The 25118-nt window shown below is 34.4% G+C and overlaps 2 protein-coding genes and 1 pseudogene across 4 annotated transcripts; 2 read left to right on the top strand and 1 right to left on the bottom strand.

Annotated features, from left to right (window-relative positions):
- Positions 1–1843: 1843 nt before the first annotated feature.
- LOC142525112 (syntaxin-32-like) lies at positions 1844–5245 on the top strand. The gene is made up of 5 exons (XM_075629282.1): positions 1844–2282; positions 3161–3411; positions 3515–3690; positions 3922–4122; positions 4849–5245. Exons 1-5 carry the CDS (start codon positions 2051–2053, stop codon positions 5006–5008), a joined length of 1020 nt encoding a protein of 339 aa, XP_075485397.1. The 5' UTR covers positions 1844–2050; the 3' UTR covers positions 5009–5245.
- A 5266-nt stretch (positions 5246–10511) lies between these two features.
- LOC142525307 (uncharacterized) lies at positions 10512–15879 on the top strand. 3 transcript variants are annotated; one of them, XM_075629564.1, is made up of 7 exons: positions 10512–10889; positions 11789–12060; positions 12560–13219; positions 13510–13709; positions 13798–14042; positions 14281–15145; positions 15742–15879. In XM_075629564.1, the coding sequence occupies exons 1-3, from the start codon at positions 10869–10871 to the stop codon at positions 13107–13109; spliced, it is 843 nt and encodes a 280-aa protein (XP_075485679.1). In that variant the 5' UTR covers positions 10512–10868; the 3' UTR covers positions 13110–13219; positions 13510–13709; positions 13798–14042; positions 14281–15145; positions 15742–15879. The 3 variants fall into 3 exon arrangements, with proteins under 3 accessions (XP_075485679.1, XP_075485678.1, XP_075485677.1); XM_075629563.1 differs by having other exon boundaries at positions 10513–10889; positions 11789–12074; positions 14281–15042; XM_075629562.1 differs by having other exon boundaries at positions 10513–10889; positions 11789–12074.
- LOC142525309 (leucine-rich repeat extensin-like protein 7) lies at positions 15741–17682 on the bottom strand (annotated as a pseudogene).
- Between the last annotated feature and the right edge of the window lie 7436 nt (positions 17683–25118).

Raw genomic sequence — 25118 nt, 5'->3', positions numbered from 1 at the left:
TTGAATTGTTGGAATAACATGTATTTGAATTCGAAATCAACATATACGATATAATAGTCGACAAGAAACTAATTTTCAAATTCAGAATTGAATTATATTATGATTTCAATTTCATAAGAATTTTCAAAGTTTCAAAACAATTTTGGAAATTGAAATTTTCATTGTAAATGAATATATGTATATTAATTATTGTAAAACAATGATTTATTATGATTTATAATACGATATAATTATCATAATAATGCAAATATTAAATTGAATAGTGTAGAACGAATTGATACATTCAAATACACTATTAGAGTTGCATTTGAATGAATTCATTGATGGAAATAAATATTTTGATTTTGTAGATTGATTTTCTACATTGAAATCATAAATATCGGATAAATCTACATTAAATTGGGGACAAAGAATTGATGTATGTTGTAACCGAGTAACATACAACATGTGTTTGCCATATGATATATGATTGATTGGTTTGACTGAAATTATATGTGTCTATATGCTTTATTTATTGAGTTGATATCATACATGAAATTCATGATTGGTATATCGATATATAAAATAAATATTTTGTTAACACACATCATTTTATACATATATTGATACATGACATGCACATTGAGTTATTATCATTGGACATCTTTATATAATTGGATTTTGATTCTGGGGTTTTGAGCACGATACAATGTTTGACATTATGTGGCCCGTAAAAACATAGTCACTCATGGCCTCTATGATTGATTGGTTGAGTTTGAGATTTGATGACGCATTGCCGATGCTATCATATGTATATTCCCTTATACTTGACTGAGCCGGTGTGCCTGCTCGAGCATTGATTTGATATCGATTCGATTGATTCTGATACATGCTCAGTATATGAACATTTGACTTGATATCTTCACATTTATTATGGTTGTTCTATATAGAACATTTGCTCAACCCCAAGTGAGGATGTTGTTGTCTTTGTGTGTGGATAATGACAAGTACTCAAGGTAATCAGGAGACTAGAGATGATACTTATGGAGGGAGTCACATCTGAGTTAAGGTTGAGTAGTTCATTCCAGTGTATATATATGTATCTATATACTGAGGCATGTCACTGTGATATGAGTTGCTTGTATGTAGTTGATTTCAGTCACGTGCGGGCTTATCTTACGACGTTATGTATTTAGACAATACTTTATTATATACTATTTTAGTATTATAATCATAGTTGTCACATTTTTGACTCATTGTAAAGAAAATTTTACTTGTTTTCTACTGTAATTAAATAACTCTAATCAAATTGCATTGTAAAAATAATTAGGAGTTAAAGATCCCATACCTTATATAAGTAATTTTACGAATTTACCAGCAATGTTGTTCAATTTATGATAAAAAAAAATCATCTCTTTGTTTTTTGAAAAAGAACAAGAAGTCAAGAGTGTTTATAAATTGCATGAATAGTGCGAATTTTTAATTCGGGCTTGTCAAATTATCCTAGAAGTAAAAAATCAATCGAACAAATGATGTCTATTTATTATATATCTATATTTTCATATATCACTCGAACTAAACACAATCTTAAAAACTCGCACATGAGTAACATGATAATTAATTAGACGTCACCCTTGTTTAAGCAACAATGACTTGATTAATGTTCCACCCCAATTTTTTTGCTCCATAAAAAACAATAAGCCTCGTAAGAATGAAGCCTATATATTTCGTAAATTTGATAAATGATTTATCAAATTTAATTTATTGTACATAATACGTGTCGGTGGAGGGTATAATTGGCATATAACAAAAAATTGTGTGGCATTTTATCAACGATTAAATTTAATTAATTAAGAAGGAAAAATGTAATCTGTGGCAAAATCTCAATTGACGTCTGATATTTTCCTAGATTCTTTCCATTTCCGAGTAGCGGAGGGTTTAAGATCCTGTAAATTTACCTGAACTACACCCTACGATCCCTGATTTTCTTGAAATTCGAGGGCGATTGTTTGTTTGTTAAGACGTTTATGCTATCACGATATTGAATTTTTGATCTGTTTTTGTCGTGGAAATGCCGTTGAAGAGCGGGAATGCGTCGATTAGGGATCGGACGCAGGAGTTTTTGGGGATAGCGGAGAGGGTAAAGAAGTCGCTTGCGTCACCGAATGGGCCGAGCAGCAGTGGGTCGAAGGCCGAGGAACAGCGGTCTTCCGTGGCTACGCAATCGGAATTCAATCGCAGAGCGTCGAAAATCGGGTTTGGAATCCACCAGACCTCGCAGAAGCTATCAAAGCTGGCAAAATGTGAATGATTGAATCGTTTTTCTGAATTATTATTTTTTAATGTTGATTGATATGCTTCTTTAAACATCTGTGTCTATGATTTGTAGACAGATTTATTAAAGTTCAACTCATGCTTGTTTTTTTTTGCTCTTGTCTGCACACTACGCTCTTCAAGCTCCAGGGGATTGAATCAATTCAACGGCAGAGCAGCAAATTAGTAGGGAACTACTCTCTGTATTTAGGGTGTCAAAGCTTACATTTTTTCATAATTATGCGAGGCAGCAAGGAATTTGAATTATTTTTCCATTTTAGGCCAACTATGCTGCTTGCGCTGTACATATTTTACTATAATCGACTGTTGAATTGAATGTCGCCTGTTTAAATGTTAAGCCGCAGTTTAATTCCGGTTGAAATTTTTGATAGAAGAAATGCATAGACATACATAATCTGTAGATGGTCATGTGTTGTATGCTTTAGCTGTGGTCGTCCATATCTTAAATCGGGGAATTGAGACTGAATTTTTGTGGTTCTTTATCTATACATTATTTTCCAAGTGATGCTTCTTATAAAAATAATGCAAATTCGTACATTTTGTCAAGGCTAGATGATCCTTGTTTAACGAATAATTTGGTTCTGGTTCTATGTGGTCAGAGAGTAGTATGTTCTTGCCTTGATCCGATTGCAATGACCAAATGATCCGGCTGTTGCATTTTCAAAAATTAATCGATCTGGAAAAAATGATGCAGAACACCATTAAATATATATATATATTTTCCAAAACTTGATTAATCTTTATTTGTTCTTATGCTTGAAGCTTGATATTCTGATTGTGATTTAATTTACATTGCATGTATAGACCCGCTTGAGTGGATTGGTAATCTTATACTTGCTTACTGTAGTGGCAAAGAGAACCTCGGTTTTTGACGACCCCTCGATGGAGATCCAGGAGACAACTGCTGTTATTAAGCAAGACATTACAGCACTTAATTCTGCTGTAGTGGACCTCCAGCTTCTTAGTAATTCACACAATGCTAGTGGGAATATATCCAGTGACACCACAACCCATTCTACCACAGTCGTTGATGATTTGAAAAACCGTTTAATGAGCACCACAAAGGAGTTCAAGGATGTTTTGACCATGCGTACAGAGGTGATTTGAGAATTGCTTTTTATTTGTTTTGTTTACTAATCTAGTAGTCTGTTTTCTTTCTTGGTGCATATCGATTGTATTTCCTCTTCTGGTTTATTTACAGAATCTGAAGGTTCATGAAAACAGAAGACAGTTGTTCTCTTCTTCTGCTTCCAAGAACCCCACGAGCCCTTTTGTTCGCCAACGTCCTTTAGTCGCGAAGCCTGCTGCCAGTACCTCAGCTAACCCTCCTCTTCCATGGGCTAATGGAGAACAATCTTCATCTCAATTGTTCCACAAGTATGATTCCCAATTTATCCAACGGTTGTGCTTTATCCTTTTGCTTTTAAAACTAGGTTATGTTTACTTGACAATCATGTGACTTGCATTTCTTGAAGGCCTTAAATGCAGATTGCCGTTAAATATGTTTGTAACATACTTATTAGATGAAGAAGCATTATTTGAATTTCTCAGATGTAAACGGAAACCATGGAGTGTCTGAGCTATTTACCGTGATTCTGTTTTCAACAGAAATCAAGTGGATGGGGACGCTCGGCCACTACTGCAGCAGCAACAAAATCAACAGCAACAGCAGATGGTTCCATTACAAGACAGCTACATGCAAAGTAGAGCTGAGGCTCTTCAAAATGTGGAATCTACTATTCATGAGCTTGGCAATATCTTCAATCAGCTGGCTACTTTGGTTTCTCAGCAAGGGGAGATTGCTATCAGGTCTATATTTGCCCTTTTGATTGTCACATACTCCCAACTTCCTACTGACACTCTGTCAAGACCTCGGTGATCTTAAATGTCTGTTCATAACAATCATCTGAGGCGCTTCATACATGATTATTGCTCAACTACAAACCTCGTGCTACTAGTGTAATGATGTTTCTCTTCAGAACATTAACTATCAATTCAATCTTTCGAGATTTTGAGCAGTGTAAATTATTGCTCAAAATTTTGTTCCGAGTATAGACATTCAGTTTGGTAGTGCTGAAAATGGGAGATGGTTAATTAATATGTAGCAAAATGAAAAGCTTTGCTGGTAATACTGAAAAATGGGGAAACTGGTTAATTAAGATGAAGCAAGTTAAAAGATAATTCTGGGATGCATTTAACTTCTCATATGTTAAATTGACCATAAACAGAAATTTGATATTTAACTAGTTTGTACCTTTCTTCCAATGAGATTATGATTATTAATGCATGTACTTCTCAAATATCATTATGGTAGGAGATGTTCAAATCATTATGGTAGGAGATGTTCAAATCACGTAAAGATGTTCAATATCATCTACCTAAATAATTATGGTAGGAGATGTTCAAATCACTAAATCACAACAAAATTATAAATGTATGTTAAAATTGAATACCTTGAAGTTTGATCCTAATTATATTCTTGATCTTTCTTCTAACCATATCTTTGAATTCTGAAAAAAATGTTGTTTTTTGTAGGATTGACGAAAACATGGATGATACCGTGGCCAACGTGGAGGGAGCTCAAGGAGCTCTGCTGAAGTATCTCAACAGCATCTCATCAAATAGGTGGCTGATGATCAAGATATTCTTTGTATTGATTTTCTTTCTCATGATATTCCTATTTTTTGTCGCGTGATACTCACTGTCAGGACATGGGTTGACATTACATCGATAGATCTATTTTTGTATCCAGACATGTTTTATAAGAAGATAAACATGTGTTCTAGACTTGATAAATCTGTTTTTAATTTTTTCCTATTGTTTTCATAGTTTGTATATGATTACTGTAATTATTTATGAGATTCGAGTGTATTTTCATGTAATATGTTGCTTTTGTAGAGAAAATTCACAACGGTAATGTCTTTAATTCTCTTGTATGGCTACTATGTGGTGAGTAATTCTTTTGTGTATGCACCATAGTATGAGGTAAATCTGAAACTCAGTGGGAAGTTATATCCACAAAAGGAAATATTTTATTGATCTTTATGTTTACTATGTTCTAAATTGTTCTTTTTTTCCTCTATTGTTTTCTGATATTGTTAAATCAACCAAGTGCAAGAGAAAGATAATGTGTCTTCTGGTATATTGTTGGATGTTGTAATATATTGTTTTGTTGAATGTATGTAATATATGTGGTCATATAAATCATTTGCGGAACGTGATAACTATAGTTGATTTGTCTCAAATATGAATTTGTTTTATCAAAAGTTATAACTAATTGTAATAGTGTAATTCAAATATTTTAAAACATATAACAGCTCAAGCATTACGGTTCGTTCGCTCATCAGACAATTATTGCACATAACAATCTTCCTTCCAATAATTGTATTCATTGTAATCATTGAAAATCGAATTCGTGACCTTGGCTCAGATACCAATTGTTAGGATCAAATGTTTACCACTAGACCAAAAACTATAGCCGATGGTAATGGTGTAACTCGAATATTTTAAAATGTATAGCAGTTCAAAAACCACGTTTTGATTGTTCTACCCAGTAAGGACAATGCACCCAACAATTAATATCACGGCCAAGGTCACTATGTTTTTATCATTGATTGCAAAAAGTGAAATTATTGGGAGGAAGATATTTTAAACCGTATAACAGCTCAAGCATCACGGTCGATCGATCTTCTAGTATGGACAATTATTGCGCCTAACAATAGCTATTAGAGTCAATGTCACTGGTTCGATTCCAATTGATTGCAAAGAGTGCAATTATTAAGAGAGAGTTTGATAGTTACAATAATTGTCCTTACTATGTAGAACAATCGAAACGTGGTGTTTGAGCTGCTATACTGTTTAAAAGATTTAAGTTGCACCATTACCATCAGCTATAGTTTTTGGCATAATGGTAAACACTTGATCCTAACATCAAGTAATATGAAACCTCAATTCAAATAGCTTTCATATGTATATTAGTTGTTTTAGAGCAATAGGCAATATGATATCCACTAATTATGATCAACTCAATGCAAACCACTCCATTCATATGTTGAAGGAACGTCTGCTTAGCACCTTGTGGTGTTTCAAACAAAATATTCTCCAAGAGCTGCAATAGCTCGTGTTCTAAGAATGTATTCACCGATGAATTAAATCGAGTTTGATATGAAATCAAGCGGAAAACGCTCGAAATAATCATTCGTTAAGAAGCACTGATAAATTTTAAAGCTTTTAATCTCGTGTAACTGATTAACTGAAGATAAAGGGGATCAGTTTACGCATGTATCATTCAGTTATGGTGAGAAATTAACTGATAAATACTCGAATTGATCAAGTCAGTTTAAAGCAATGAGTTAGCAATTAAAGTATACAAGATATGTTTATGGATGTTCAGAGACTTCAACTGCTCCTACGTCACCCCTTCTACCACCTCCGGTAGGATTCACTAGAAGACTTTGATCTATACAACACTTTGTACAAACCCACCCAGCTAGGACTTACACCACTGTCTAAACTGAACTCCTAGACTAGACTGAAGGCAGCACCTTTCAGTCAACACTTCTTTAATGTCTATGTGAGAAAGACTACATACACAAGTTTAACGTCTTTGTGTAAGACTGTATTTGAGTGGTGGTGTGTGTATGTGTGTGAGAACTGATCTCTGAACACTACCCGAAAGTGTTATCACACACTGAGGGAAATATACTTCTAATCTAAGCTGATAGCACGTTGAAGTATTCCCTTGACTGGGCTGAATGCTTCTCTTTTAAGTTGATATGACTTTTAAGCGAGCCATTCTCTTTTATCTCTTGTATTGTATATATCTTCTTATTATTGTTTCTTCACTGATCTTCACCTTCTATTTAAAGGCGCGAAGCTTGATCGTACAGTGAAACTCAATTATTGTATCCGTTGCATTTTGAATCTGTTCCTTGAAATTTGTCTTGTTCTTTCTGGAACACTTTTGTCTTTTAGGCTCTAATGCAATGTCCATTATTGTCCTTTGACTGGACAAAAGTTATTGTATCTTTGCACACAGCTGTATTCCACTTAGTTCAGCTTGTCTTGATCTGCAACTGATTGCTCCTAACTGATGTTCTGAATTTATCAGTTGAACTGGTATTCAGTTGGGCTGGTGAAATCAGTTGACTCGTCAGTTGAACTGATTTCACTCTTGTTCAATTGAACTAATCTCAGTTGAGCTCTTAATCAGTTGAACACTCTTTCGACTGGCCGGACTTCTGAGGTTCTCCTGCTGAACCACCTATCAACTGAGCAATCAGTTGAACTGATTTAGTTTGGTTGATCAGTTGATGCTTTCATTTGGTGTTTTTGACATTTTTAGTTTTGGCTCGTAACTGATTATTTCAGTTTCAGCTATCTGTGCACTAAGGTAGATTATTAAAAACAAACAAGCAAATTTTGTTAACATCAAAATTAAGATTGCGAACATGAAATGTTCCAACATATGTCAATGTAAGCCATTTGATACTATTATGCTATAATTATGTATATTAAATAATAATTGGGCACTTAATTTCATGTAGGCCAATAATGTGGTACCATGTATCAGACATTGGGTACGATTAAAATTTAATCAAGTACTCTTAAATTGTATTTAAGTATCATATAACTGAAATCGAGCACTATATAATAATTCTAAAATTAATTTGACATGTTAATTGTCTAATTCATCTTTGATTGGTTTTGATGATAAACTTTTATATAAAAATCAATGAAATTGGAACAAAGCAACAATTATATAAAGATAGGCTCTTAGGACACGGCTTGAAGGGCTGGGGCAGGATTGGGGTGCTAGACCTGGTCCAGTAGGTTGTCAAGGGCTTTAGTAGTGTCCTAGGGTCGATGGTTAGGGGCTGGGCAGGATGGTTAGGGCTTAGACTTGAAGAAACTCATGGTATGTAAACTAGGGTTTTCGAAAAGATAGGAACAAAAGTTCAGTAGGTGTCCTAGGCTAGTACAAGGGTTTGATGGGCTTGAATTGGATTGTATATGGTATGGTTAGGTGTTAATAAGCTTTGGTTCAAATTTGGTAAGGTTTGGTTAAGTTTCGAGTCAATACGAGTCAAAACCGATACGTACGTCTAAGTTTAAAAAACAAATTAGGAAATTCGTCGAGAAGCCTAAGTTTACGTCTAAAAAATATTTATGGGTGTATTTTAAGGTGATATGTTAAGTTTGGATAGATTTGGGTCGTCGTTTTGAGGCTAATGATAAATTGAGAAAGTTAAGGTTTCAGGGGCAAAAATGTCATTTTACATCTGAAAAATTGTTAGACGTCTTGGCAGTGCCCTGAATGTTATAATAAATGTTAGCATGTTTATTTTAAACGTTTATGGAATTTTATGATAAAATGTTAATGCTAAAAGACATGTTGCATGCTTGGTTTAAAAGAAATATGATTTATACGTGCATGAATTATTATTAGTGGTTGAAATATGATAAGTTGAAGGAGGTGAATTGATTGTGACTAATACGATGATACGATGATATGTAAGAACAATGCTCAGTTGACGGGTGAGAGTCTCGCTGATGTTCCCGCTGCTCGGTACCGTGGTAATACATAGATGGATCCATCGACTTACAGCTAATACGAAAGTCACAATTGAGGATCTGAATTCAATAAAAAAGAAAACATATATGTATATGATGAAAAGAAATATGATATGATATGTTGAAAAGAAAATGTTAAAGTTTATATTCATGAAAATCTATTTTATTAAAAGTATTTTCATTGTTGCTTATGAATATATATGTGTTACTTGCTATCATGGTTAAGATTTACCGAGTCAATAGATTCACTAGGTGTGATTGATGCATGTGAGGATGAGATTGATGTTAATGGATGTCTTGATGGTTGATCTTGCTGGATTGAAGGTGCATATAACCCGAGGACTGTCGCTAGATTTCCGTAAATAAAATAAGTTTATGATTTATGATTACTTAAAATTTTTTATAACTTATGATGCTTTTGAGAGGTTGTTGAGAGGATGTTAGAGTTAAGTTTATTTTTGAAATAATGTTAGTTTAGATTGGTTGACGTTTTACGACTTTATGTTTTGAATTACTTTCTTTTGAATTTTCAAATAATAGTTGGTTGATTTATTTTTAGATGGTGCAAAATATTCAAATTTTAAATGTTTAGTGTTTTGGCCGAATGAATTAGGAAGAAAAAAAAATTCTAATGCTTTTTATAAAAAACTAGTAGTGAACATTCAGATTCTAGCCCAATTATCCCTTAATTTATGCCCTTGTTTAGTATTTCTAAAATTAATATATACTTTTGATAAAGTTTCGTTATTATTTTGATTTAAAAATAAAGGAATAAATTTATTAAACAAAATAATCACTATTATTTTTTGAAAATTTAATATAGCCATAATAAAATTTTTGAATTTTTTTAGAAAGTAATGTTTGATAAAAAAAATTTGTTGAACAAACATATGTAAAAAATATTAGAATATTGCACAAACACATATTCTTAATTAAATTAATAAGTAATATAATATTATAAAATATATAATATTGCTCAATATATAAATTAAATAATTTTTTATTTTTTTAGTCAAGTGTTTTTATTATTTATTAGATATAAAAAGACAGAAAATGTATTAAATAAAAGAGTAGGTATCTTGTAAAACGATCTCACGAATCTTTAACTGTGAGACTGGTCAATCCAATCGATATTCACAATAAAAAGTAATACTTTTAGCATAAAAATAATATTTTTTTATGGATAACCCAAATTAGATATCCGTCTCACAAAATACGATCCGTGAGACCGTCTCACACAAGTTTTTACCTAAATAAAATAATAGAAGGGATTTTTTCTTATTAATATCTTTTTAAAAAATTAATATATTCATCCTAATTTTTAATTTTCTAAAAAAGTGACTTTTGATTTTTTTTGAATAAATACATTATAAAATATTAAAATTTTTAGGGACTATTTTCACATTATTAAGTAAATAGTTAATTTTAACACTAACTCGTTATGTATATATATAAATAAATAAAAATTGTTTTCTTGATAAAGTTTCATTTATATTTTGATTCCAAAGACAATATAAAAGTTATTTAAACAAAATAATGAAAGTATTTATTACTTTGAAAATGAAAATAGTATATAATTTCAAAATGCAGCAATTATGAAATAATAGAGCAAAACGAAGAACTTACATAACCATTGGAAAATAAAGAAAAAAGTATTGAAAAAAGGAGTAGTTTTGTCAATTTTTACGCAACGGGAGTTGAATAAAAGAATCTGTATTACTAAGGTGTGCAGATAAAAAGAGATTGAAATGAAAACTGATTCAAATTTTTTAGTTATTTAATCCCAATTGACCCTTACTATATTCTCTATTTCCCTTGTCGATTCGAGAGTTTTTCTTTGTGGGTTTGTTCTATTTCTCAAGATTGTTAAGAAAAAATCTTATCTTTGCTGAAGTTTCATGCTTCATAGTTCAAGAAAAAATCTTGAATTTTATTGGAAATAAATTATAGAGGTTCAGTCTTTTCAAGATTCGAGGGGATTAATGAAGGGTCATGAAGCGAAGGTACTACTTTTTTACAAAATGTAATTGACTCAGTTCTTTTTGTTGGTTAATGTTGTTTTGTTTTTTCTTAAATATTATCAGCTCTCCACTTAGCTCGTTACATGGAAGTTTCGTTAGAAAGCCGATGCTTAACCAGTAATTTAGTTCGATTTGGGATGGAATTTAAAAGTTTAGAAAATCACTGGAAATAGAATTTGAATCTTTTTTTTTTAAATTTTTTAGGGATGGCCCGGGAATTTGGCTACCCGAGGTTCAATTTGAGCTGTTGAATTGAAATAGAATGATTTTTATGTTATCGGTATAATGTTTCTAGAATTGGCAGTCAATCCATCAAAATAAAATAATTAGCCCAAGCTGGGAAAACGAACAATGTTATGGAGCTTTATATTTGATTGTATGCCGATGTGAGTGTAAGTGTGCAAGTACAACACACTTTGAGAAGCCGACACCTAGCAATATTCTACAAGCAACTGGCCTCCACTCACCTGGTAATATTTGATGCATACACCTTAATCCATCGACTCAGTGGTCGTCCTATCGAGGTTTCCCCTTTCATCACACCTGCTGTCAACGAGAGCTTCAATATTAGGTCATAAGTCTAAGAAGAGCTCGGGCTCAAATAGATTGTCTTTTAGGTGGGAGTGCCACTGCCACATAAGGTTTTAATCACTCCGCGGGAATCATGAGAAGAGCAATGCCTGATACTATTTGGATAATGATGCACGACACAGTTTATGCTACATACGGAATTAGAACTGGCTTGGCCTTTGGCTGCTTATCGATGGAACTGTTTTTACAACTTCATATGCGCAATAATAAAACGTAGTAGTATTAATTTCTTGTTGATGCTTTTTAGCATCTCGAATTTGTTGTTTAATGTTTGGTTTCTATCATCGCAGATGGCTAGGATGGAAGACATACTAAGTCTTCCAGTGCAGGATCCTCCGTATCCAGAGTTTTCCGCAGCTCATATAAATTGGGTGAAAGTGGAAGGTGGCCGTCAAGGTGGTGATGATATAGCACTTATTCCTTTTTCAAGAGTTGATGATTTTGTAAAAGGTGAATCAAGTGATGCAGAATGCCCAGCTAATTTTCGTGTGGAATCAAGAAGGAAGAGAAGCGAAGGGAGTCTCCACAAACCTAGGGTCGATGGATATCTCGAATATACGCTGTATGTTGCTCCTTGTAAGTCCTATTTATCAATAGGCTCTCTTGGAAATCATGCTTGAACTAGAATTGCATGTTGATTAGGATGCCAACAAAATGTACCATTCTTTTTTTCATTGTTATCATTACTACTATTATTAATTTTTTAATAAGCGTAATAGACAAAAAATGTATCAATGAATATGAAATAATAAAATCAAAATTTATGTAGTCACAAGATTATCAAATCACTCAATTATTAATCAAGGCCAATATATGTAGCTAACCAATTGATAAGTCGAATGGGTTTTCTTTGAGTTTTTGTCTGGATTCCCTAAGTGCAACCTAATATCTTATTTTTTTGGACAATGGGATGTGTCTCCACGTATTTACACTTTACTAGCTCAATATATACTAAAGTTCTTTGTTACTGTAAATTTGTGGCAAATTCGTTAACACCGATTTGAAAAGAACTTAGCTAGAATCGGTAACGATCCTTCATTTTTTGTTTCGCGGATATATAGGTATTGGTGCTCTTATGGTCCTGAAGATTACCGAGATGTTGACTCTAATATCGGGGAAAACTCAGTCATCAAACCTTCTTCTGGTAAGGGAAGTAGACCTGGGAGACGACACATGATGAGGGGTTGTCTTTGTCATTTTACAGTCAAACGCTTATACACACGGCCTCTTCTTGCTCTTGTCATCTACAACCAGAGATATCACATCGATAAAACTGGAGCTCCATGCCACGGAATTCTTGATCAGGAAGCTGTAGGAACAAGAGCAATGTACGCTCCACGAATATCTGAGGAACTACGACAAAAGGTGATGTCCTTGCTCCATGTTGGAATATCGCTAGATGCAATAGTCCAGAATCACATGGAAGAAGTGCAGAGGCATGGAGGGCCCCTCAATCGAGATGATTTCCTCACACGTAATGATGTACGTAACATGGAAAGACTTATCCGCTCCACATCCCACGAATTTCATGCCAATGATCAATCCAGTGTAAGAATATGGGTGAACCGCCACCAGAAACATGTTTTCTACTACCACGAGAACTCAGGTTAGAGCCTTTCATATTAGGAATACAAACAGATTGGCAGCTGCAGCAGATGCTTCGCTGTGGACATAATGGATCTATAGCTTTTCATTCGATGTTTGGTTCAAAGAAACTTAAGGTTGTCTCTTAGCTGTCCTCTCAGCAATTACCTTTTAATGTTGGTGATTTACTTTTCCTTTTTAAAAACTCAACCTTCAAACTTGCATGTTGGACTGCTGCGTTTTCTTGATGGACAAGATAATAATCACAAAATTAATCAAGACTATTGACTAAAAGAAGTAGAGTCGGTGCACTTGCATTTCTCATATACTTAGTCGTTAGTTTAACATCTTGATCTAAAAGAATTACACTATTAAGGTTTGATAGCTCGGTAATTTTAAATTTTGTTCTCCTTTTTTATTTCTACAGTTTTCCCTATGCTCTCTTCTTGCATTTGACTCAAGTCAGAACGCGATCCCTGTTGCATGGGTGATTACCTCCTGTTCTATTGGTCAAGATATTCACAAGTGGGTATTGGCTCTAGTTGAAAGAATACGGGGTAAGGACCCCAGGTGGAGACCTAATGCAATTCTTGTGGACGATCCCTCTGTAGAGGCTTCTCTCATTCGGTAAACCAAACAACTTGGCCAGGTTATCTTTTGAATATTTTGTATATTGTTTAAAAAATTCTTCTGATATCACGCATCTTCTTCTTAGAGAGGCCTTCCAATGCCGATTTCTATTATGCCTTTGGCATGTTCGCCGTGGTTGGCTTAAAAGTTTATTGAAATATTGTAACAATTTCAATCTGCAAAAAGAGATGTTCAAGCACCTAGGCAGGATTTTGTATGGCACAAAAAGTGGGCTGAGCACTGTCGATACTCTTGAAGAGTTCATGCAAATATATGTGGATCAGTCTGCCTTTATACACCATTTCAAAACCAAATGGTTACCCAAAATAGGTTTGCATCCTCCTTATTCGTTATGTTGGTGGAGATGTGTTTTGCATTTATTTCTTGTCTGAAGGTCCCGGTCCCCCCGCCCCCCCCCCCCCCCCCCCCCCCTCTTCAATATTTGTAGGAACCATGTTACTCTATATTTCATCTAACTCGAAACTGTATTGTATTATATCGATTTATTTATGTTTTTAACATGTAATGCGTGGAAATATCTTTAATTCATGATAGTCTTGGCTGGCAGAATTGTGGATCAACTGTGTTAGAACTCTCCCGGTGGCCATCCAAGAGCCTTGTGCGCCAATAGAATCATATCATCTAAGATTAAAATCCAAACTTCTGACTTCGCTACCGGCAAATTCTTTTCAGAGGGTCGATTTCTTGTTACATGAGTTAACAACTCAATTTCAATCTTGCTATTGGTTTGACCAATATACAGCTGAAACTGGGCTTTTTAAAAACTTGAGGGATAGTTTCAGCTTAATGAACTCATGGAATCTAGCTATGCAAATTCCTGACGTTGATGTGTTATTGGATGAGGAAAATCTTGAGGTTGCCAAAGTTGTTTCTCAGGCAGATAGAAGTATGGTATACACAATTTGGAATCCTGGTTTTGAATTCGGAATCTGTGATTGTTCTTGGTCTATGAGCGGTAATATGTGTAAGCACGTGATCAAGGTTGCAATCTTCTGTCGAAATCGCCAGGTAGCAAGGCCATTGTTGTCTGCTCAAGTTTATAGGCAAGCATTGCTTAATATGCTACAGAATCTGCCAGACGATCCTCTGGTTCTTGAACATTCCATTGCGCATTTAAAACGGTTACAACAAGATATCAAAAGCTTGGAGGATTTTTCAAACAATGGATTGCTTCAGCAATTACCTTCGAGTACAAACTCAACACTAGCTGATAATCTCCAGCATTTTCCACGGATTTGATGGTCGATCACTCTATTCTGTAATTGCTTTAAAAGGGTCTCCTATGTGGCTTTGGTATCTAATTGAAAAGGTGTTCTTCCTTAACGATTTCTTGTATCCTTTAAGAGGATGTGTGGGCTCTTTTCGAGTAAAGTTTGCTTCGGATCTTGCCAATTAGATGGATTACTTTTTTGGTGAGTATTGTCATATTAGAAATGATACTTCACAACTTTGTCTTGCTTCAGATCTTGCCAAATAGATGAATTACTTTTGTGGCGAGTATTGTCATATCAAAATGATACTAAGCAACTTCGTCTGAAGTTCGAGCTTTTCCAACGAATAAAACATGGGCAGTTTTTGGTTTTATTTTGGGGTGTTGCTAGAAAATATTTTCTGATTATGTGGTTCAAGAAAATGAATTGTGGAAAATGAAAAAGTATTTGATTTTATTTTCTGAAGAAGAAATTTTCTATTGCATATAGAGTGTTTAGTTTATTTAAATTTTTAATAGTTATTTTAAAATTGAAAAGTTTTTTATTGGGTTAGAATACCATATAACTGAGGCGAAGAGTCCAGATTTTCGAGTCATTAAAATTTTGGATTAGATTATTTGAAAGAATATATGAATCCAAATCTGATCCTTTTTTTCCGTAAACAATAAAATCACTGTCAGTGCCGTGCATTCTCCTACACGAGTCGGTGTAGTTTCATCACAAACCAGAATAGTTTTCTGAGATCAAGCAATTCAATCTTCTAAAACTTATCCTTACATGATTGGCTTGATATGCAGTTAAGAGTGAAAAACAAGTGAGTATTTCATGGTTGGTGGGACAACAATTACTGACTTGATGGTGGAGCAATCTCTTCAGCGTGGGGAAGTTGTGGTGAGGTTGAGAATGGAGGTGAACTAAAGAATGATTTTGGAAGAGATGACTGAGGAGGAGGTGTTAAACATGGACACGTCAGTGGAGGCTGGCTAGGTGAGATCTTAATCGTGGTCGGTGGTGGCGGAGATGATGTTACACAACCTGGGGGTGGCGATGATGGTGGCAGTGGTGGATGGTTAGGGGGTGGGTGACGGGGGTGGAGGAAATGAGAGCTGAGGTGGAGAAAATAAGGGTGGAGGCGGTGGGCTTTTCAGGCAAGGAATTGCAGGCGGTGGTGGTGGTGGAGAATAAATTGGTTGTGGAGATGGAGGAGCTGGTGGCGGAGAGGTAGCACAATTGAAACTGCTACAATTGACTCTGTGCGACAGGAACTTCTTACACTGGACCTCTGATCTTTGTATTGGCCTTCCTCTTAAACAGTTCTTTCTGTCATCGAATTTAGTTGATTTCAAGCAAGCCGGTGCCTCAGCCCAGAAAAAGTTGTGATTGAATGAAAAGGTTACCAAATTTGGGAGCGAACATATTCTGGTAGAAATTGTCCCCAACATCATGTTATGCGCCACATTCAGTTGCTCCAAGCTCGGCATATCTCCTATGCTTTCAGGTAACGGCCCCATTATTTGGTTTCGGCTCAAATCTAGCACGGTCAAGTTCTTCAGCTTCCCAATCTCGCATGGAAAACATGATGAAAGGCCGTTGTTTCTAAGAATAAGTTCTTGAAGATTTCTTGCCATCCTGCCTAAACTCACCGGCACACATCCCTCAAGCTTATTATTGGCCATGACAAGGACAGAGACGGGGGAGTCGCCAATATTATCAGGTAGCGATGAAGAAAATTTATTGTTGTTTAGAAGAATAGCATCAAATTCTTTCTCGAATAGTTTATTTGGGAGCTCGCCTTCAAATTCATTGTACCGAATGTCAAGATACTTCAGTGTCGGCAACTGGAGAAGAAGGTCAGGAAATTTACCCGAGAAGTGGTTGTTACTGAGATCAATCTCAAAAAGTAACTTCAAATTCAAGAAACTCTGTGGAATTGTACCACAAAAACGGTTCGAGTTGACATGAAACAAGGCAATATCATAAAGCAATCCTAGTTCATGGGGGAGGTGCCCTGCAATGTCACTGTGGGTAATATCGATACCAGAAACTGTGCGTTGAAAAGGGTCATCAGGTGCTGGCCAACAGAACACACCGGTGTAGTTACACACATCAGATCCAACCCAATTAGCAGTTACGTTCTTTGGATCAGATATCATGGATTCTTTCCAAGATTGCAGTGCTATATAAGCATTCTTCATTCTCGAGTTCTCGAACTGTAGCCATGGCTGGATAGCTAGAGGGTCCCCATGGTAGGACAAGAGCCGTCTATGGTTGTGAAAACGATCGTGGTCATCAAAACTCACATGATAATCAGGTGAGAGATTTATGTGATGTGTTGTGGAGACATTGAACAGAAGGCAAAAGACGACGTATAAGGAAGCACGTAAAGGAGGAATTTTGTTCTTCATGACCAGATTTCTTTCTTTCTTTTTTTAATTCAAATCGGCCTATGTGATTTTGAGCTAAGAATTTCGAGGTGGAGTAGCCGAGTGTTCGATGCAAGATTTTCAGTGAGGAAGTGACACAGTCATGCAGTTATTAGATAGCACAAATGTAGCATGAAATTTGCCTGTGGATAGTTATCATGTGCGGTAGGCAGTTAGTTTAGATGAGCTATTTTCGCTTTTTCTTAGTTAAATATGCCTAAATTAAGGGGTTAAGGTGTAGAATTGAACTTTTCTAATGTTGGGATGGGATATGTATTTATTTGATTTATTCTCCGGTAAAAATAATCTTGTGCGGTGAAACGACATAATTCCCATTTCTGTTAACAAATAATCTAATGGGATTTATATTCATAATAATAATAATAATAATAATAAGAGTAGATATCTTATGAGACGGTCTCACGAATATTTTATCTGTGAGACTGATCAACTCTACCGATATTCAGAATAAAAAGTAATACTCGTAATATTTTTTCATGGATGCCGTAAATAAGAGATTCGTTTCACACAATACGACCTATGAGATCGTTTCACACAACTTTTTGTCTATTAATAATAATTATCGGATGAGATTTTAAAGTGTTACAAAAATATTTTTCTGTTACTTTTATCTGCCTGAGTTATTTTCATTTCATTGCATCACCTAATGACATTTTGGTCTATAATATTTTTGTTTACAGATAATAAAAAAATTTGATGAGTACATTATTATCTATAATCCTATATTTATTACCAAAAAATAAAAAAATTGAATAAGTGGCATCCTGTAATAATAATTGATTAATATTGTTATCTTGACTCAGAATTTACAAATCGAACAAGTGCAAAAACTTTCTTTGAACATGGTTGAGTTAATGAAGAATATCGTTTTCCAGAATCAGTCGAACACATCATATCTGGGATAAGGTATTAATTAATGTTCGTTCTGTCTCTGTTTATGATTTGTCGACGCATCAATTTCAATACGTTAAATCCAGTTTTTGAATTAAGCTCTGTGTCAAGTCTCACTGAACATTTAAAAAACCGAAGAAAACCATTTCCTTCTGGTTTATTATTCTTGATTTATCCTCTTCCTTCTGCTCATCCCAAACAAATGGGACATACAGAAATGGGAAAGAAACCAACTATAATAATCATTGAGAAATCAGAAACCCACGTTTAGGTTTTTGTCATTGCTCGAAAATCTTGTGTAAAATGCCTTGAAGTGTCTGTGAGCAATGTCCACATCTTCTTTTCCACAGATTTCCCTCCTGGAGATAAAGATAGGAAAGCAAGTGCTAGAATTTTAAACTCTAAAATCTTTTAATATTTTAAATTGATCTATCAATGCTGATATTGTATTATTCCAAAATTAAAAAAAATTTACGTATAAATTTTTTTTAAAAAAATTGGGCCACCCGGGCTACTTGCAGGTGGCTCCGCCAATGAATATGATCAATATGAAGAGCAATACAAGATAAATATACAAAATGTAAATGTAGCAGAATAATTAAATTTAAAAATTATAATCGAAACATAATGGTCAGGTTGTCTCAACTTTACAAGGGTTTTTTTGGTTTACATAAAGATTCGGAGAAGTCGACCACCTTATTTTTTATTTAATTTAAATTCCAAGAAAACGACAAAATGGACATTTGATTATTTTTGTACTATGTCTTAACTATATAATATTGTTGTTCATTATTCTCGAATAATATTGTAAATAGACATAACGATATTCAAATTGACCATATGCGTACCAATGTCGAGGCTAGTGTGTGAACGTTTTTCCAAAGATCTCCTAATTTGGTACTACTTCGAGTACAATCCTATATCATCCAAAATTATGTAAATACCTACAATCAAACTTTTTGAATGTGTGTTTTGTTTACTTCATAGTAGGATAATCGCGTGCTTCATCACTATCAACTAATACGTTAAATAGAGAATATCGAGACTTGAATTGACAAAAAAAAATTATTTTTTCGTGTTAGTTCATATTTGTGTACAATAATTTTCTCAAATATAGTGACTATTTACAATCATATATCTGATTATTCCATATACGGACAATCTGATCCCGATTACAGTAAATTAATATGTTAAATAGGACAATCGATATCGGAATTAACTATACTCATAACCACATTTAAGGTTAAAGGTACAAAATAAAATACAAATGCTTAATGAATGTCTACACACACATCAAAATGTATTTCAAATGTTTGATTCACAATCATTTTGTTTGAAAAAAAATTACCTAGTATGGGTTGGTTCATACTAAATGTTGGATTAAAGGTATGTGCTTTTAGGTTTGTGGGCTTTCCATGTGAGTGAATGGAAATTTGAAAGGTGAGTTTGTCCCATATTGAAATAATAAAGTGATATAGATAAGTTTATATTATGTTACACTTTATGGAGGTGTAACAAAGATTGGTCAAGAGGCCTTCTCTCGCTCACGCTGGCGAAGGGGGGGTGCAAATCATGAGCTCAATTTTCATTGGAGAAAGGCTTGACTTGTGTGCAAGCGTACGAGCGCGACCTGGGTGCGTCGAATGTCGGACCGATCAAGGCAAAAATTGCCTAGCAGTCTATGCCATCTTTTATTATTTTTTTTTTCGGTTGAGACCTTTCACACGCCCTTGAGACCTTTCGCATGGCTTGACTGTTGGTGCTTCATCTCCTCAACTATTGGTGGTTCATCTACCATCATTAAGGCAACATTTGGCCTTTCATATGGATTGTATTGACATGTATAAATAGATGATGTGCCTAGCCTAAAAAGACACATCGAAAATCCACTTTCTCCTTGTTACGCTTCTGGTTCTGCCGAACTACTGCTTCTGGTTCAGCTCAGCTACTGCTTCTTGTTCTGCTGCAGTTCAGCTTCTGCTTGTTTTGCTACAATTCTGCTTCTGCTCCGTCCACTGATAAAGTTCAGGTACTGTTTTGTTCGCTAGCATAGTGCTTTGTGCTGCAACTCTGCTTGTCTGCCCGTTGTATCCTAGGAAACAGACGTCCGCTGAAATCTCGGAGCACATACCGGAGGGGGCGAATCTGTTTTAAGAAAATTGTACAAGCTACATGCCTCGGTTTGATTTATTTAAGCATTGTAATCTTTTTCTGATTCACTACACTGATTTGCTGGTTTTATAGCTATCTGTCCTGTTCTATTCGATATATTTTGAACAACACTAAATGGATATCATTTAGCCCAATACTCAAGTAACGCAATTGTAAGATACATGAGGTTAGATGTGTAAATATTTTACTAGAGATTTTCTAAATTTGTTTGATTAATCTATAAACCATTAATTTGTGTACAATAAATTTTAGTCTCAAACATAATGACCACTTACAATCATGCATTTGATATTAGTGGCTGTTTGTTCCATATAAGAACAATATGGTGCCTGTATACAATCGATTAATACGTTAAATATAAACCCCTCAATATTTAAAATAAATCTCCATCTATAATTTTGGAAGTTGAAATTAATAAAAGTATAGGGATGACTAATCAAATTTCTTCATATTCATAGCCTATTTTCTGCAGCGTCGCATATGGTCTGAATTTAATGAATAAATCGCTTTCCTCGAGCATCATCAGGCTGCAAATTTTGTATGCTGTGACCTTCTATGAATCTAGTTTGCAATGCGAAAAGCGGTTTGTCATTTTGGACACTCGAGCAAGAAGCTATATCATTTTTCCAAGGTCGCTGCAAGTTGTCAAAATTACTCTCGTTGAATTACAATAGTTTGATTCTTGAAATATTGAACAACGATGAATTAAATCGAGTTTAGTTTTCAAACAAAACAAAATATATTCAAAATAATCTTTCGTGTAAACCGATTAAACATTTTGGCAAGGCATTTAAAAAGTATGCAAATTGAATGAGTAAAAACATTTTGGTTGAAACATTTTATCAAACAATTGGTATATGATATTTTGGTATTTGAAGAATATACAAAATGCTTGAACAACACTATACAACTCTTTTACAAATTCATTTCGACTTAGATATTATCTTTTATCTAATTGAAACTCTTAGCAACACTTTGGGACAACAAGACTCAACCAATTACAATGATAACACATTTTTTAATGTCTTTTGCAAATATTCACTCAACCATTCTATCAAAGCTCATCTCTATTTTATGTGAGTGATTGTGTGTGAAGATTTAATCATTTACAGTGTATACATATCTCAAATTTATTCTCACAATTGGGTTTACTCTCATTTTAGCTAATTTATTCATGTAGGCTGCTCACGCTTTGAATTCCCTTCCAAAGTTTGTTTCTGATCTTCAAGTTGTTGTATTTATAGCCTCTAACAATGATATGAACATTAGAAACAAAAATATGATAGTTGAGAAAGTTTATGTACTGTTTTTTATATTGAAATGGTCATATTTGCGTCGCTGGCTATTTCCTGAATTTGACCAGTGCTGAATTCTGACCGCTGCTCAATTACTGATTTTGAGGTTCTAAATTTAGTCGGCTGAATCTTTCTATTCAAGTCAGAATGCTAAATTGTCTGATGAATTCAGTCTGCTGATTTCTGTTGTGCTAGATCCGTCTGCTGAATTTCCAGTGTTGAATTTGATGCTGCTGAATTATGAATTGTTGATTCAGGTGGCATTACTGATTTCATCCTATTCAAAACCTGAAACTTCATTACAATTTACCACCATTTAAACTCTGATTCTGACTTTGAATTGTGAAAATGATTTGTAGATAATTGTCTTAGCTTTGTAACACATTCAGAATCATTTCATTCTAATAAACGAGCTGATATGGCTGATCAAAATACTGCAACAGCTCATGTCAAGTGCCGTTTTCATTACATTTTTTTTGTTCTTGCAACCATCATCTTGCCTAAATAACATCCGATTTAGCCCAATTGACCAGAAGTATGACTTTTAGAAAATTGAGTTTAGTGATCATTAATTTTGGCGGCTGGTAACTTGAATCATCCAGCTATGATAAATCAATAAATCACTTTAGCTCATCAGAAACTAAGTTGTGCTTATTTCGGATTTCAACATCCAAAACTTTCAACTTGAACAAGCAAACTACACACTTAATTAAATAAGTTAAAAGTATTATAATAAGTTTTGTTATCATTAAAATCAAGATTGTTAACTTTCCGAAACCCAGCAATGGTGTTGAGTTTCTCAAGAACCCGAAGCTATAAGTAGTTAAATAAATAATTATTTAATACGAATTTCAATTGAACTAACAAACATGTATATATTTAAAAGCCAATTGCAGTAAACTCCTGCACAAATGGAGGCATGCAGAATACGTCATGACCATATATTTTCTTTTGCATCCTTAACTTAATATATTGAAGTCGGAGGAAACCAGATCTTCTCGTAATTCTTTGTCATTCAAACACTCAAATAAAAAAGGTAATAATTTTACCTTATGCTCTCGCCAGTCAGAAAAGTCTATCAAATTTTTCTCCTCGACTGAAATCTCGTCATGCCCAGAGTAATCAATTCGAACACGCGGATTGCAATTGTTGAACTCCAACGATCCGGACACCCCATTAGAATCATCAATATAACTTCCATTTTTCTTGCCATCTACTTCTTCTACCACGTCTAAATTCTTCACATTGTCCAAAATATAATCTCCATCGTTCTTCCCCTCTACATTCAACTCTTCTGATCCGGCAATGCCACTGGAACCATCGTCCTGACTCATCTTTCTTGCCTTCCACTTGTTTTTGCACCCCTAACTTTGTCATACTGTCTAATATTGGATCTCCTTCGTTCTTCATCTCCACGTTCAACCACTCAACATTGAGATCTCCATCTCCATCCCCGCCTCCATACCCGATTGTAAATGAATGTCCACCATGGTCTTCATTCCCATCACTATTCTTGCTCATCTTGTTACAATAGTTATGCAACCATCCATGTATGCTTTCTTTCGTGGCCCCGTTTTCTAATAGTCAAGACGCTGCAAAATTTCTTCATGCAAGAATCGAAAAGTGGAATCTCCCCCCAAGCATAGTCAAAGAAAGTATAATTTCTTAATTGTGCCAATCTTGGATGCAAAATGTCGGGCAATGAAAAAATATCTCATATTACATATTGACTTACACACTAGACAACCATATCACGATAAAAAAAAAAATTCATCTGAAGCAAATATAACCATCGCATTAGACCCAAAACAGAATTAAGAAGTTTCTGTGTTGAATCTTTTAAGAATTGCATCAGGTCTACAAGTTTCGATACATAACTTGGGCAGCTTCAACCAAGGTTCGAGTGGTGTCGCCTTTATCTTATCCAATTTCCTTTTACCTAGTTTTGGAACTAATTTTGAAATCTTTTTTTTTCTTTTTTAAATTCGCTGGAGAAGTACGTACACATGAATATTTCCACTGGCCACACTATCATGATCACGATCATCAGTATTTTATTTCCTATGAGTCATTTCTGTTTCGCAAATTATACAAGAGCATAAACACAAATTTACACGAAAGAAAAATAAGTGATGAAAATGAAATGCGATCTTACAAAGCAAATCAATACTACTAATTTTTTCCAAATAATACAAAATTGCAAATCAGAAAATAAAAAATAATTTCATGCACGAAAAAAAATCGGGGACAAAAATCTGTGAAAATTTCAAACTTCCACAAACTCCAAAAATTATTGTCATAAAACGAAACAGAAATAAGATAAATACAGTAAACATTACGTTCATTAAAAAATTTAAATCAGAATATAAACCCTAATTTCCTGCACAAAAAGTTGAAGTGGAGAAAAAAATTGGGTATGATACATGATTCCACTGTTAGGATCGGGAAAAAGTTTACAGGGGAGTGAATAAACTCTTTAAAAACAGTTGTTTCTAAAATTTGTTTTCAATCGTTTTTAGGCGGTTGGAATTTTTTCTCGAACGGTTAGAGATATGAACTACTTGAAAAAAGTGCGGAGAACAGTTCAAAATTTCTAATGATATCTGCAACCGGTTGGCTGACTTGTTAACAAGAAACAATTTAAAATATAAGTGCTTGCAGAAAGTAAAGACACGAGATTTTTATGGATGTTCGAAGATAAAACTCCTATGTCACCCATTCTTCCTCTTTAGCAAGGATTCCACTAAAAAAACTTTAGATTTACAAACTGTTGCAACAACTTACTCCAATCAAGACTTATCACATTGCCTGTTTTGGAACTCTTAGTGATCACTTTACACTTCTGGATGTTTAAGAACCGTCGGTTCACTAGATAACTTAGTAAATCAAATAAACAAAGGTTACTAATGTGAAGAAAGAATATATTTTGAGTAGCACGAAGTTGATCCTTGAACTGATCAAATATCTTTCTGCTGAGTGTGTGCTTGATGAGCAATGAAATATATGAACTTTAGGTGCACACAAAATCTTTAAGTATGAAAGCTTAGTGATCTGTCAATCGCGCAGTTGAAAAGCTTGTATTATCTTAATTGATCGATCTTCTTTCTGTATTCTACAACTCTTCTTTTATAGGCTATCATTTCAATGGTCGAAAAATATGTGTAACGTAAACCTGTAGCGATGGAATGATGTGTCACTATCAGCTGCAACAATATTAAATGTTCTCAGCAAATATCCTTTTGTAGTAACTATTAGCTCCATCAGAACTTGTAAGATATTTAAGCAATCTTTCCGTTTTGGGATAGTGACATAAAAGAATATCTTTATTTGGACTGGTGCAGGACATGATTGACTTGTAGCGGTGCAAAACCA

This window comes from Primulina tabacum, chromosome 14 (assembly GCF_025594145.1).
Source record: "Primulina tabacum isolate GXHZ01 chromosome 14, ASM2559414v2, whole genome shotgun sequence".
Classification (NCBI taxonomy): domain Eukaryota; kingdom Viridiplantae; phylum Streptophyta; class Magnoliopsida; order Lamiales; family Gesneriaceae; genus Primulina; species Primulina tabacum.
This window is presented reverse-complemented; position numbering and strand designations above follow the sequence as displayed.

What these genes read in the sequence shown, in the direction of transcription:
- LOC142525307 (XM_075629563.1), top strand. Translation starts at nt 13,055, where the DNA reads ATGGGTGAACCGCCACCAGAAACATGTTTTCTACTACCACGAGAACTC. An exon ending in TTGGTTCAAAGAAACTTAAG is followed by an intron (nt 13,220 to 13,509) that starts GTTGTCTCTTAG and finishes TTATTTCTACAG; the next exon opens with TTTTCCCTATGCTCTCTTCT. An exon ending in GTAGAGGCTTCTCTCATTCG is followed by an intron (nt 13,710 to 13,797) that starts GTAAACCAAACA and finishes TCTTCTTCTTAG; the next exon opens with AGAGGCCTTCCAATGCCGAT.
- LOC142525112 (XM_075629282.1), top strand. Translation starts at nt 2,051, where the DNA reads ATGCCGTTGAAGAGCGGGAATGCGTCGATTAGGGATCGGACGCAGGAG. An exon ending in TTTTGACCATGCGTACAGAG is followed by an intron (nt 3,412 to 3,514) that starts GTGATTTGAGAA and finishes GTTTATTTACAG; the next exon opens with AATCTGAAGGTTCATGAAAA. An exon ending in TCATCTCAATTGTTCCACAA is followed by an intron (nt 3,691 to 3,921) that starts GTATGATTCCCA and finishes TGTTTTCAACAG; the next exon opens with AAATCAAGTGGATGGGGACG.